The 13,514-nt window shown below is 36.1% G+C and overlaps 1 protein-coding gene across 1 annotated transcript; it reads left to right on the top strand.

The window, feature by feature from the left end:
* The first annotated feature begins 692 nt into the window (after window positions 1-692).
* On the top strand, window positions 693-12,990 carry LOC141359319 (chymotrypsin-like protease CTRL-1). Its single transcript, XM_073861584.1, has 6 exons — window positions 693-754; window positions 7,454-7,474; window positions 7,551-7,719; window positions 7,800-8,083; window positions 8,217-8,365; window positions 10,382-12,990. Exons 1-6 carry the CDS (start codon window positions 700-702, stop codon window positions 10,754-10,756), a joined length of 1,053 nt encoding a protein of 350 aa, XP_073717685.1. The 5' UTR covers window positions 693-699; the 3' UTR covers window positions 10,757-12,990.
* The last annotated feature ends 524 nt before the right edge of the window (window positions 12,991-13,514 follow it).

Consider the following 13,514-nt stretch of genomic DNA (forward strand, 5'->3'; position numbering starts at 1 on the left):
AAATGCTTGCTTTAAAACGGATAAATTACCTTATTTTTAATTGGAGGTCAACATTTAGTTTTTTATTCACCACGGTAAAGGAAAACTGGTTAGATCAGTTTATGCATAGTTTTGCATCTGTCCACAATGTTTTTTGTTTTATATAATGCACTAATGTGTATGCAATACTGTAATACTGTAACCATGCATTTAACATTGTTGTTATTCTGATATGGCACAAATGTCAAAACTTATTAATAGTTAAATTATAAGCTAATTTCATATATTTATTTCATCCTTCTATATCCATCTTTTATTTAAAACATTAATGTCAGAGATCGTATGCAATAATATTTGACATGTAAATACATTAAACAGTCTGTTTACAACACTACAGTATGGATTTCTGTAAAGCTGCTTTAAACCGATATGTGAATAAGTGCAATACAATTTAGTACACTTACTGTTACATTATGCTACTCCAAGTGATCTGGGCTTTACAAATACAACTTGTTTTATTAGATAACATCATATAGATAACATTAATTATTAAAGTTATATAATGTTAGCTCAAAGACCAAAGTTTCACACAATCATTGCTGGTCTCAAAACAAGGCACAAAAAGTTGAGATAAAAAAGAAATAAGGGGGTGGAGGCAAAATACCTGTATAAAACGCATGTGATGCTACAGTACACATTTCATTTATCAGCAGTGAGAGAATGAGGTTTAACACAGTTTTGGGTGTTGCTGTGGCTGTACTTCTCAGACTAAAAGGTAGGCAGGTGCCTAAATGATTTTTGAATTAATAGTAATGGTAACATTTTTACACTAACAGTAAACAGATAAACAAGAGGGGTTTTTAAATTATGCGTTTAAAAAAACATTTTTGGTTCACAAAAGAAACTACGGGAATAGTGTTTTCCGGCAATTTTAAATTAATTAATGATAAAAAAGAAGATTAAAAACATTTCATTATAGAAAACTGTACGCAAAATATATGCCAAGATTGATATTATATAATATTGATATATATATATAATATATTTGATATTAAATTTAAAAGGCAAACGTGAAAAAGACCCAGCTAGAAATAAAAAGTTCTAAGAACGTTCCCTGAAAGTTCCCGAATGTTCCCAAAAACATTCTGCCAACGTTAAAAGCGGCTAGTTTTTTTTTAAGTTCTAGGAACGTTTCTGTTGTCTGAACGTTAGAGTAATGTTACATTTTACCATTTTAAACGTTATGACAATGTTATGTTTTAATGTTAACACAATGTTTAAAACAACAGCTGTTTATTATATTGACTTGTTTAATTGTTATGTAAATGATAGAGAAACATTGCATTTTATTATTTTATAAAACATTATTTCTGAATGTTCAGTAAATATATTGCTGTAGAAAACTCAATTCACTTACTAGGTTTAGATGTTGATGTTTGTTTCATTTTAAGTCACCCTTATTGTGATTAGTGTTTGTTTTAGTTGGTCTCTTGACACTTGACTTTTTGCTTGCTAGTTTTTTCCTGTTTGTGTTAACTTTGTGTTAATGCACCACATTTGTTATGAACATGCCAAGTTAATAGTGTTATTCTGTGGTTGTTGGTGCATGGTGGTGAAGATCATCACCTAGTTCATTTGCTAGTCAAGACTTTATTTTCTGTCAAGAATGTAAATGAGATCCAGCACTTTCACAGCAGTTTGTCATTAAGGAGTTTTAGAAACTTTGGACAAAAAATATCTGCTGTATAACTGGGATGCACAAACATCAAGAATCAGACTATGAATCTCAATCATGGTGACAATTAAATGAAAAACTTCATGCTGCAATGCATGCTGGGTATTAACAAATTACAAACCTCATTCAGGACTCCCAGCATGCACTGCAGCATGGATAAATAAGGATTTTTTTAACAATTTTGGTTGTCGCCGTGGTTGGGATTCGTGGTCTGGTTCTTGATGTTTGGGCATCCCAGCTGTGCAGCGGATGTTTTTTGTCCGGGGTTTCTGGGACTCCTTGGTGGCGGACTGCTGTGAAGGAGTTGGATCTAGTATACAATATTGGCAGAGGATGGACTTTTGATTGGTGAATGAACTGGGTGATGATCTTTACCAACATGTACCAACAACCACAGAAATACACTATTAACTTTTCATAACAAATGTGGTGCATTACCACAAAGTTAACACAACCAGGAAAAAACTAGTAGGCAAAAAGTCAAGTGTCAAGAGACCAACTAAAACAAACACGAATCACAATAAGGGTGACTTAAAATGAAACATCAACATCTAAACCTAGTAAGTGAATTGAGTTTTCTACAGCAATATATTTACTGAACATTCAGAAATAATGTTTTATAAAATAATAAAATGCAATGTTTCTCTATAATTTACATAACAATCAAACAAGTCAATATAATAAACAGTTGTTGTTTTAAACATTGTGTGAACATTAAAACATGACATTGTCATAACGTTTAAAAATGGTAAAATGTAACATTACTCTAACGTTCAGACAACAGAAACGTTCCTAGAACTTAAAAAAAACTGGCCGCTTTTGACGTTGGCGGGGTGTTTTTGGGAGCGTTCGGGAGCTTTCAGGGAGCGTTCTTGGAACTTTTTATTTCTAGCTGGGGAAACTGCAAATACATTTTTAAAGGACAAGTTCGGTATTTTACACTAAGTCCTGTTTTCAGATTGTTTATGATGAAATAGAACGGTTTTGACTGAAATTTCGACATATGCGGCTGCCCAGAGAATTTTAGGGTGTTTGTGTTTCACCTCCCACAATGGGTTTAATGGTGCACTGGAACAACCCTTCCCAAAATGCACCAAACCCTCGTCCACAAAGACGTGAAACTCACCGAGCGGCCAGGGGTGTTCACTGGTATGCTCACACAAAAATCGCTGCAAAATACGCATTCCAACAGGTTTTATCGTAGTTTATGCCAACTCCATTGACTTGTATTAGATGTGGTGTAAGGTATGGTATAGAGACAGAGCGCAGCGCGTCACAACCTGAAAACCACGCCCACCGGGGGGGGGGGGAGCAATCCAACAGTCTCCATTGACTTTGTATTGCAAAAGGCCGCCTCCTTGTCATTTCTGGCTTATAACAAAAAACTGAATAATGCCTACCCAGCTAACAGAAAAAAGTTCTAAGAACGTTCCCTGAAAGTTCTTTACGTTCTGCCAACGTTAAAAGTGTCCAGTTTTCTTGACGTTCTAAGAACGTTTTTGTGTTGTCTCAACGTTAGAGGAATGTTACATTTGACCATTTTTGAACGTTATGACAATGTCATGTTTTAATGTTCACAGTCACACAATGTTTAAAACAACAACTGTTTATTATATTGACTTGTTTGATTGTTATGTAAATGATAGAGAAACATTGCATTTTATTATATTTATTTTTTATATTTATATTATTTTATTATATTTATTATATATTATATATTTTTTATATATTATATATCTATTATATATAAGTTTAGATGTTGATGTTTTGTTTCATTTTAAGTCACCATTATTGTGATTAGTGTTCGTTTTAGTTGGGCTCCTGAGCCTTGTCTTTTACTTGCTATTTTTTTCCCTGGTTGTGTTAACTTTTTGTTAATACACCACATTTGTTATGAACATGTTAAGTTAGTAGTGTAATTCTGTGGTGTGGTGGTTGGTACATAATGGTAAAAAATCATTCCTAATTAATTTACTAATCAAAAGTTTATTTTCTGTCAATAATGTAAATGAGATCCAGCACTTTCACAGCAGTTTATCATTAAGGAGTTTTAGAAACTTTGGGCAAAAAATATCCGCTATTTAATTGGGATGCACAAACACCAAGAATCAGACCACGAATCCCAACCATGGTGACAATCAAATGAAAAACTTCATGCTGCAATGCATGCTGGGTATTAACAAATTACAAATCTCATTCAGGACTCCCAGCACGCACTACAGCATGGATAAATAAGCATTTTTTTTTCAATTTTTGGTTGAGATTCGTGGTCTGATTCTTGATGTTTGTGCATCCCAATTGGATAGCGGATGTTTTTTGTCCAAAGTTTCTTAAACTCCTTAATGACAAACTGCTGTGAAAGTGCTGGATCTCATTTACATTATTGACAGAAAATAAACTTTTGATTAGTAAATTAATTAGGGATGATATTTTTCCATTATGTACCAACCACCACACCACAGAATTACACTACTTACTTAACATGTTCATAACAAATGTGGTGTATTAACAAAAAGTTAGCACAACCAGGGAAAAAACTAGCAAGCAAAAGACAAGGCTCAAGAGCCCAACTAAAATGAACACTAATCACAATAATGGTAACTTAAAATGAAACAAAACATCAACATCTAAACTTATATATAATAGATATATAATATATAATAAATATATAATATATAATAAATATAATAAAATAATATAAATATAAAAAATAAATATAATAAAATGCTATGTTTCTCTATCATTTACATAACAATCATATAAGTCAATATAATAAAAAGTTGTTGTTTTAAACATTAAAACATGACATTGTCATAACGTTTAAAAATGGTCAAATGTAACATTACTCTAACGTTGAGACAACACAAAAACGTTCTTAGAACGTCAAGAAAACTGGACACTTTTAACGTTGGCAGAACGTTTTTGGGAACGTAAAGAACTTTCAGGGAACGTTCTTAGAACTTTTTTCTGTTAGCTGGGTAAAAGCTGCTTTGTGACAATATGTACAGCTAACAAGCCAAAGAACCCAGAAATAAGTTTTTATAAGCTGTCGAGCCGTAAAACCCAGCCTTTAAGGAGAATAAAGTGGATCGCCGACTACGTTTCCCCCTAGTGGACGCAGTTTTACTAATAGGAGTACTATGAAAAGTTGCCTGTGTCCATTTCTGTGTCTTTAAACGCTCGTTTTTTAAAGTCGACAGCTTTATTCTCCTTAAAGGCTGAGTTTTACGGCTCGACAGCTTATAAAAACTTATTTCTAGGTTCTTTGGCTTGTTAGCTGTACATATTGTCACCAGCAGCTTTTAGGCATTATTCAGTTTTTTGTTATAAGCCAGAAATGACAAGGAGGTGGCTTCTCGCAATACAAAGTCAATGGAGACGGTTGGATTGCTTTCCCCCCCGGTGGGCGTGGTTTTCAAATTTGCATAACTGCGCTCTGTCTCTATAGAGACTCTAACCACGCCCACCGGGGGGGAAATCAATCCAACCGTCTCCATTTACTTTGTATTGCGAGAAGCCGCCTCCTTGTCATTTCTGGCTTATAACAAAAAACTGAATAATGCCTAAAAGCTGCTGTGTGACAATATGTACAGCTAACAAGCCAAAGAACCCAGAAATAAGTTTTTATAAGCTGTCGAGCCGTAAAACCCAGCCTTTAAGGAGAATAAAGTGGATCGCCGACTACGTTTCCCCCTAGTGGACGCAGTTCTACTAATAGAAGTACTATGAAAAGTTGCCTGTATCCATTTTTGTGTCTTTAAACGCTCGTTTTTTGGGGTCGACAGCTTATAAAAACTTATTTACAGATTAAACTTAAAAACAGAATAATACCTAAAGCTGCTGTGTGACAAGGTGTACATCTAACACGCCAAAAAAATAAATAAATAATTTTTTTTAAGCTGTCGACTTCAAAAAAAGAGCGTTTAGACACAGAAATGGAAACAGGCAACTTTTCATAGTACTCCTATTAGTAAAACTGCGTCCAATAGGGGGAAACGTAATCGGCGATCCACTTTATTCTCCTTAAAGACTGGGTTTTACGGCTCGACAGCTTATAAAAACTTATTTCTGTGTTCTTTGGCTTGTTAGCTGTACATATTGTCCCAAAGCAGCTTTTAGGCATTATTCAGTTTTTTGTTATAAGCCAGAAATGACAAGGAGGCGGCCTTTTGCAATACAAAGTCAATGGAGACTGTTGGATTGCTTTCCCCCCCGGTGGGCGTGGTTTTCAGGTTGTGGCGCGCTGCGCTCTGTCTCTATTACTCCGCGCCGGGAACTTTGTTTCTATTCTTGCAATTGGCATTGGCCGATTAGCGCCACCACCTGGGCTGGAGTGTCTATTATTCAAGCTCTAAGCGGAAGCACGTACACGTGTGGCGTTTGAAAATATAGGTCCATAAGTTAACAACGAATGCTAAAACAGCTGTTGGAAAGCATCTTCTGCAGCGATCCCTGCGTGAGCACACCAGTGAACACCCCTGACCACTCGGTGAGTCCCACGTCCCTGCAAACGAAAGTCCAATGCATTCCAGGAAGGACCGCTCCAGTGCACCACCAAACCCACTGTAGAGGTGTGAGGTGAAACACAAACACCCTAAAATTCTCGGGGCAGCCGCATATGTCGAAATTTCAGTCAAAACCGTTCTATTTCATCATAAACAATCTGAAAACAGGACTAGGTGTAAAATACTTTTTATTATTAATGCTCATGCAATAATAGTGAAAAAATGTCAAGTTCACTCTTAATTTTGTTCTCTTTTATTTTATGGTTTTCATTTTCAAAGTCAGCTTATATGCAAGTTCTATTTTAATCAGTGGGTGGGGTTTACTTGCTCAAACCCACAACCGGCGCAACTTCACGCGGAGGCAAAATTGACAGTCAAGTTTCCGGATGTGCTGGTAGGCCGTTTCTCAATGTCAAGGATGCATATTGGTATCCTTCGCGCTTTTCACGCGCTGAAATCACCCACAATCCTATGCGCGCAGCACAGAAAGCACACCTTTCAATAACGCAATGACACTCAGTTGCTAGCCTGTTCCATTTAACGTGTTCTCCGAATGCTTAAAAGGAGCCTCGCCTAGCCTCTGAAGGAAGTGACTTGTAAGGACTAATCCTGCCAAGGAAGTATCCTTGACATTGAGAAACGGCTATAGACTGCCGAGGCAGTGTTGCCAACCTAGTGACTTTTAGACCCATTTAGCGATGTTTTTACAGAAAAGCGACTAGACAAACCTAGCAATTGTTTGGATAACCTTAGCTTCACATCTCTACACATTGAAATGCAACTTTTAGCAGCTCTATACAGTTATGTGTCAGCACTGCATTAGTTGGTTGGTTAGTCTGTTTCAACCCAGCTAGAAATAAAAAGTTCCAAGAACGCTCCCCGAAAGTTCCCAATGTTCCCAAAAACATTCTGCCAACGTTAAACTATTACACTATTGTTGTTTTAAACATTGTGTGAACATTAAAACATGACATTGTCATAACGTTTAAAAATGGTAAAATGTAACATTACTCTAACGTTCAGACAACAGAAACGTTCCTAGAACTTAAAAAAACTTGTCGCCTTTAATGTTAGCAGAATGTTTTTGGGAACATTGGGAACTTTCAGGGAACGTTCTTAGAACTTTTTATTTCTAGCTGGGAAGTGATTTTTGACTGAGCTGCATATTATGGTAAGAAAACCATCAAACAACATTAATAAATGATTTGATGTTCTTGTTTTTTTCCCAACATAGGCTCTTTCTGTCAGCTTGATGGTAAGTAACTTATAACCATCAGGAATATGTTTCACACAAAACATTTAATTTCTCACACATACTCTTCTCTCGTCAGTGTGCGGCCAAGCTCCTCTTAACACAAAGATGACTTCAAGAGCGACTGCGACTTCAGGGTCTTGGCCCTGGCAAGTAAACATTTACCAAATCAGCACTGGAACGCATCAGTGTAGTGGGAGTCTCATCAATAAAGACTGGATTTTGACTGCAACCCAATGCCTATTAAAGTATGAAGTGATTCAAGCTTTTAAGTGTGAAATCAACACAAGGCATATAGATTCAACTCATATTTCTATTCTATTCATAGCACCTATACTTACACTGACATTGACATATCAGACTTTATCATCAACCTGGGACATGAAAACCACCAAGGACCAAACCCGCATGAAATCAACAGAACAGTGATTCAGATCATCAGACATCCTAACTTTGATCTAAGTACTTTGGACAATAACATAGCACTGCTTCAGCTCTCATCTTCGGTGACTTTCACTGATTATATCCGACCGGTCTGTCTGGCTGCTGCTGGTAGTGTATTTGATGAAGGACTTTCAAGTTGGGTCACAGGATGGGGAGGGGCTTATGGTGGTAAGTGAATATTGGTGGGATGACACATATAAGCAAGATTTTAAGCAACATGATAATAAAAATAAGATGGGAATCATTAAAATGTTTTATAAATAGGGTTATATGACATTTTCACTGTATCTCTATGTTATAGGTAGTTACGCAGACACTGATGATTTGCTGGAAACAGAAGTGCCAGTTGTGAGCAACCCTAACTGCAGTACTATCTGGAATTATTTGACCATCACAGACAACATGCTGTGTGCTGGAATATTAAATTATACAGGCAATAGCAGATGTGCGGTAAGATAACAATCACCCATTTGTTTTAAACCTGAAGTTTACCAAGTTGCTCTAAACCAGAAATAAACTACGTTTAGGCTGCGTAAGGACACCTTTTGCCTCAATTTGAATTAAATCATTCTTCTTGATAAATCCTATCATAGTGTTTACATGCACACTAAATAATGTGATCGGGTTGAGAGTCTTAGTCGTACTCTTTTAACTGAACTGAGATTAAACTACAAACTCACAAACGCATCAACCATCCATAAGAGATGTGGCAGTACATTTTCATCAGACAGCTGAAAATTCTTCTCTTTCAAGAGCATTTAATATTATCTTAATAAAATTAAGATTATGCTTTCTCTTCCTTTAATCCCTCCCTATTCTAGCCTACTCTGCACTTCTTGTGTCTATTTGCCTCTTGACTCGCTTATTGTATTCCTCATTTATAAGTTGCTTTGGATAAAAGTGTCTCTCTATGGTGCTTGCATAAAACCGACCAGCTCGTCGGAGCCGATGGTGTAGCGGACAGTGCTCCGACATATGATGCAGATGCACTCCCGGCGACCTGAGTTCGAATCCCGGCTCGAGGTCCTTTGCCGATCCCTTACCCCTCTCTCTACCCTGTACTTTCCTTTCACCTTGTAATTACTGTCTATCAAATAAAAGGCAAAATGGGCCAAATATATATATATATATAATATTCAATTCAATTCAATTTTATTTATATAGCGCTTTTCACAAGTGTTAATTGTTGCAAAGCAGCTTTACATGAGAAGATGTAGAGGAGAACACAGAAAATCAATAGATAATATAAGAAGTAGAGAAGCGGTTAAACCGTACAAGCGAGCATATTAATAAAGTAACGTATACTGTAAAGTGCTAAATTAAGCCAAAGTTGGCTGACTCTCCCTGGGATTAAAAACCCTCTAGGAAAAAAAACCCAATGGGAAAAAGTCCTAGAAGGACAAAAACCCTTGGGAGGAATTAATATATATTTATATATATATATATATATATATAGAAACGGTAGGGATAGGAGGCGGGTAAGCGAATTAAACTGGTTTAGCCGGTGGTCGTTGGTCGGGCATCGGCTGGTCATCACGTTGAAGGACAGCCAGTGGATCAGTGATGCAATGATCTTCACAGCAACCGGAACTGGGTCTGTTTGTCTCATGGTCCTCGTGGTTGAGGACGAGACAGGGAGAGAAAAACAGAATTCTATTAGCGTAGGGGCCGTTCGCATGCAATGCAGGTGTCAAACATTATAGTGGTTCAAGTCGGCTCGGTTCCAGACAGGCTAACTATTGCGGCATAAGTATATTACCCATATGAGGTATGTGAGTGCTTTGTTCTGGACAAACTAACTACTGCGGGAAATGTACATTTACTGGACATTTTATGTGAATGCTTTGTTAAAGAAGAATGTCTTAAGTTTAGATTTAAATTGATCGACTGTGTCTGATACTCGAACATTGTTTGGTAAATCATTCCAGAGCTTAGGGGCTAAGTAGGAAAAGGATCTACCACCTTTAGACACTTTTGATATTCTAGGGATAATTAAGTGACCAGAATTTTGTGAGCGCAGTTTACGTGATGGATTGTATTCTGATAGTAGTTCTTTAATATACGAAGGCGCTAGGCCATTTAAGGCTTTGTAGGTGATTAGTAATATTTTAAATTGTATACGATATTTAACTGGTAGCCAGTGTAAAGATGCCAGAATTGGACTGATGTGGTCATACTTTTTAGATCGAGTAAGCACTCTTGCGGCGGCGTTTTGAACCAGCTGTAGCTTGTTTACCTGATTTGCATGGCATCCCCCGAGTAACGAGTTACAATAGTCTATTCTAGAGGTCATAAAAGCATGTATAAGCTTTTCTGCGTCTGATGCAATATAAAAGCAACCAGCTTCTAGGGCTTAGCGATGCCTATCAACTAGGTTTTATAGCATAGCCCTAGGTGGGTCTAAAACTGCTAAAACTATGGTCCAACATAGTCCAAATAATTAATGTAAAGTGTTTGTCTTTGCAGGGTGATTCTGGAGGGCCATTGGTTATTAAGCAGGGCTCTCAGTGGATTCAGTCTGGAATAACAAGTTTTACAAACGGTTATGTGTGTAATCCCGCAAGTACCAGGCCTATTGTGTTCACCAGAGTCTCTCAATATCAGGAATGGATCAACACTCAGATAGCCAGTGACCAGCCTGGATTTGTTGAATTCCCCCAGTCTACTCCTGATCCCACTCCTCCATATATTCCTGATCCCACTCCTATTTATATTCCTGATCCCACTCCTTTTATTCCTGATATCTTCAGTGGAAGCTCACTCAGTCTTCACTCATATCCCGTTTCCCTCACATTCCCCATCATCTCTCTCATCTTCTGTCTCTTTATGAAGGTTGTTTGAGTCACAATAATTTGAAGAGTTTGGTTCCAAAACGCAATAAATCCATTTTGACAAATTTCGGTAAAAACGTGTTTTCTATACCAAGAAAGTGACAAGATGAAAACCACTATTTTCTGTTACAAACTTTTACATAGCATCTTTAGGTTATAATAACATTAAAAATTCAAATCCATAACTGGATTTTCAAAGATTTATTGTAAAAAGTTTTTTTCCAAAATTCGATAAATCTATTGGATCAGTATAAATGTGCATTAATCTTTGCCTTTTAATATTCATTTAGTTGAACAGTTGAACACACTGATTAAAAAATAAACATTAATGTCATTAATCAAAACACTTACTTTGTCATATTAAGAACACCGTCATTGCTGCGGTTATACTTAAAGTTGCCGCTTAGCATTTTTCACAGCGATCAGCTGTAAAATGTTTTGGTCCTGTTTGATTCTCGTTGACTTTGAGTAAAATAATGGAAAGTTTTTCTTAAGATCCCTTGGGGGCAATGTGTTAGCACGAGAGAAACTTGAACAAGCAACTGGCTCCGAGTGCCTCTCACGTAAATTATTAGATGTTGATGACTTACGTTTCTTTCCCGTCACAGAAAACCACAGGTTGTTTTTGTTTGTTTGTTGATCACGAAGTACAAAGTAGATGAGAAAAACTAGGACTCTGTGTACTCAACGCGCCGCCATTGTTTGTTTACATTGCGTGGAATGGTGCGCTGTAATTTGTGGAGCGGATTTATTGCATTCTGTAAAAAAAGGAGGAGTGGCATTTATTGCGTTTTGGGAAAAAAGGGAGAAAAGATGACAGAATAACATGGTGGATATTTGATTTTGCGTAAAATTAAGAATTTACTTTTAAATACTGACCTGATATAATACTGATTCTGGCAGTAACTCATTTTTTTTTCAAAAATGACATTTATTGCATTTTGGAACCAAACTCTTCATTTGTTATTTGATGAAAATAAAAAAAATCTAAAAACGTTTCTCATTAATAGGTCTTATTTGTCTGTTTTTTGTTTGTTTCAATGAAATACAATATTCTCTAAAATATAGGTTAGCATACTTTGAAATATTTTCAATCTTTTAGACCGAACTTTTAATAATGAAGTGGATATATTTGTGTATCTTACAATGTATTTGTGTTCGGGTTTTTGTGTGGCCTAAATTTAACAAAACTAAGAATCCAGTGCTTTGTGTAAATTAAATCTTTATCTTTTTTATCATCCTTTACATGACAGCTGAATCTTATTGACTGGAAACATTACATTCAATTTGTGTTGTATAAAAACACAGATCAACTACACAGCAGGATTTGCATTTCTGTAGTGTGGGATTTGATTTTGTTTTATTAATCGTGCTGTTTATAATCTTAATTAATGTGTATTGTTACAACAATGATTTCTATGCTGACCACAAGAAAGTTGTCTGTGTGTGTGGAAAGTTACCAAGGAGGGGGTGGCTGATGTGTGTGTGTGGGAGCCAGGGGGGCTATAGAAAAAGCCCTGAAGGGAAAACACACAGAACGGATGGTTTCAATAAACAAGTTGTTTGCTTTATTTTAGAGAAAGTGAAAATTAGTATGTTTAACTAATGAATGCATTTAACCAATTCATGAACAATGGAGTATTGTTGTGTTGTTGAATAATTATGTTTTACATATTTACTGCCTACATTTCATGATGATTGCCAAAAGTGTTAAAGTTATAAAGATGTCCAAATAAGGACTGTGGAAATTGATTTTGTTCCATTTTATATTTCTTTAATTAATCATTTTATTCTACAAACACTGTGTGTTTCATATATGCATTGAGGTATTACGTAAAAATGAGGTGTTTGAGTTTGAGAGTGGAAAGCTACCAGCTTGGGTGTGTGTGTAAAAACTGCAAGGAGGATTAGCTGAGGAATGTATGTCTGGAAATTGTCAAGATAAGAAAGAGACAACCATGTATTAACTAATGCTTTAATATTCACAGGATAAAATATGCAATGTATTTCTTACTTAATCAGTATTAAAGGCGGAGTCCACGATGTTTGAAAAACGCTTTGGAAAAGAAGACGGGCCGACTACCAAAACACACTTATAGCCAATCAAATCAAATCAAATGCCGGGTTGCGTATGTGTGGGGCGGGTCTATCAACAGAAGGTCCAGATTCTATTGGGGTAGGGGCGTGTTTGTTTAGGTGATTTCAAATATCAACATTTGCTTTCAAACATCATGGACTCCGCCTTTAATCAGTGAATAATTGATGTAATAAATATAAGATGTTGTCTTTGATAACCAATGAAATGAAGGTTGCATACAGAATAACCTAATGGGGGGATGGTAGCTCAACTTTGAAGAACAGAATCTCCTGCGCTTGTTCTTTGTGTGTGTGTGTGTGTTTTCTTCCCTGACAGATGTTTTTTAATAATGATTAAAGTGTTTTGCTTAGAAGTAGTATTGCAGTAAAAGATGTAATATGTGTTTATCTATCTAAAAAAGTTAATGTGTGCCTTATTCATATAACCAATTTTACGAATAATGAAATGATGTCATGATGTGTTTTACATAATAATCACTTTCATCTTACAGCTTATGTTTTTTATGAATAAATGAATGTTTTATTAATTGATTTGTTTTTAAGAAAGCATTATTATATTCTATGTGAAGTCAATCATATGTGAAGTGGAGGAGTACTGGGGAGGAAGTTAAGGGCTGCATGGCTCTCAGGGATGAGCGGAGAACAGTTTTTTTTTTCTTTGTCTGTGTGTC

The sequence above is a fragment of the Misgurnus anguillicaudatus genome, chromosome 23 (assembly GCF_027580225.2).
Source record: "Misgurnus anguillicaudatus chromosome 23, ASM2758022v2, whole genome shotgun sequence".
NCBI classification, from domain to species: Eukaryota; Metazoa; Chordata; class Actinopteri; order Cypriniformes; family Cobitidae; genus Misgurnus; species Misgurnus anguillicaudatus.

Coding starts and splice junctions, on each gene's coding strand:
- LOC141359319 (XM_073861584.1), top strand. CDS start 700: ATGAGGTTTAACACAGTTTTGGGTGTTGCTGTGGCTGTACTTCTCAGA. Junction 8,084..8,216: donor ATGGGGAGGGGCTTATGGTG/GTAAGTGAATAT, acceptor TCTATGTTATAG/GTAGTTACGCAGACACTGAT. Junction 8,366..10,381: donor CAGGCAATAGCAGATGTGCG/GTAAGATAACAA, acceptor TTGTCTTTGCAG/GGTGATTCTGGAGGGCCATT.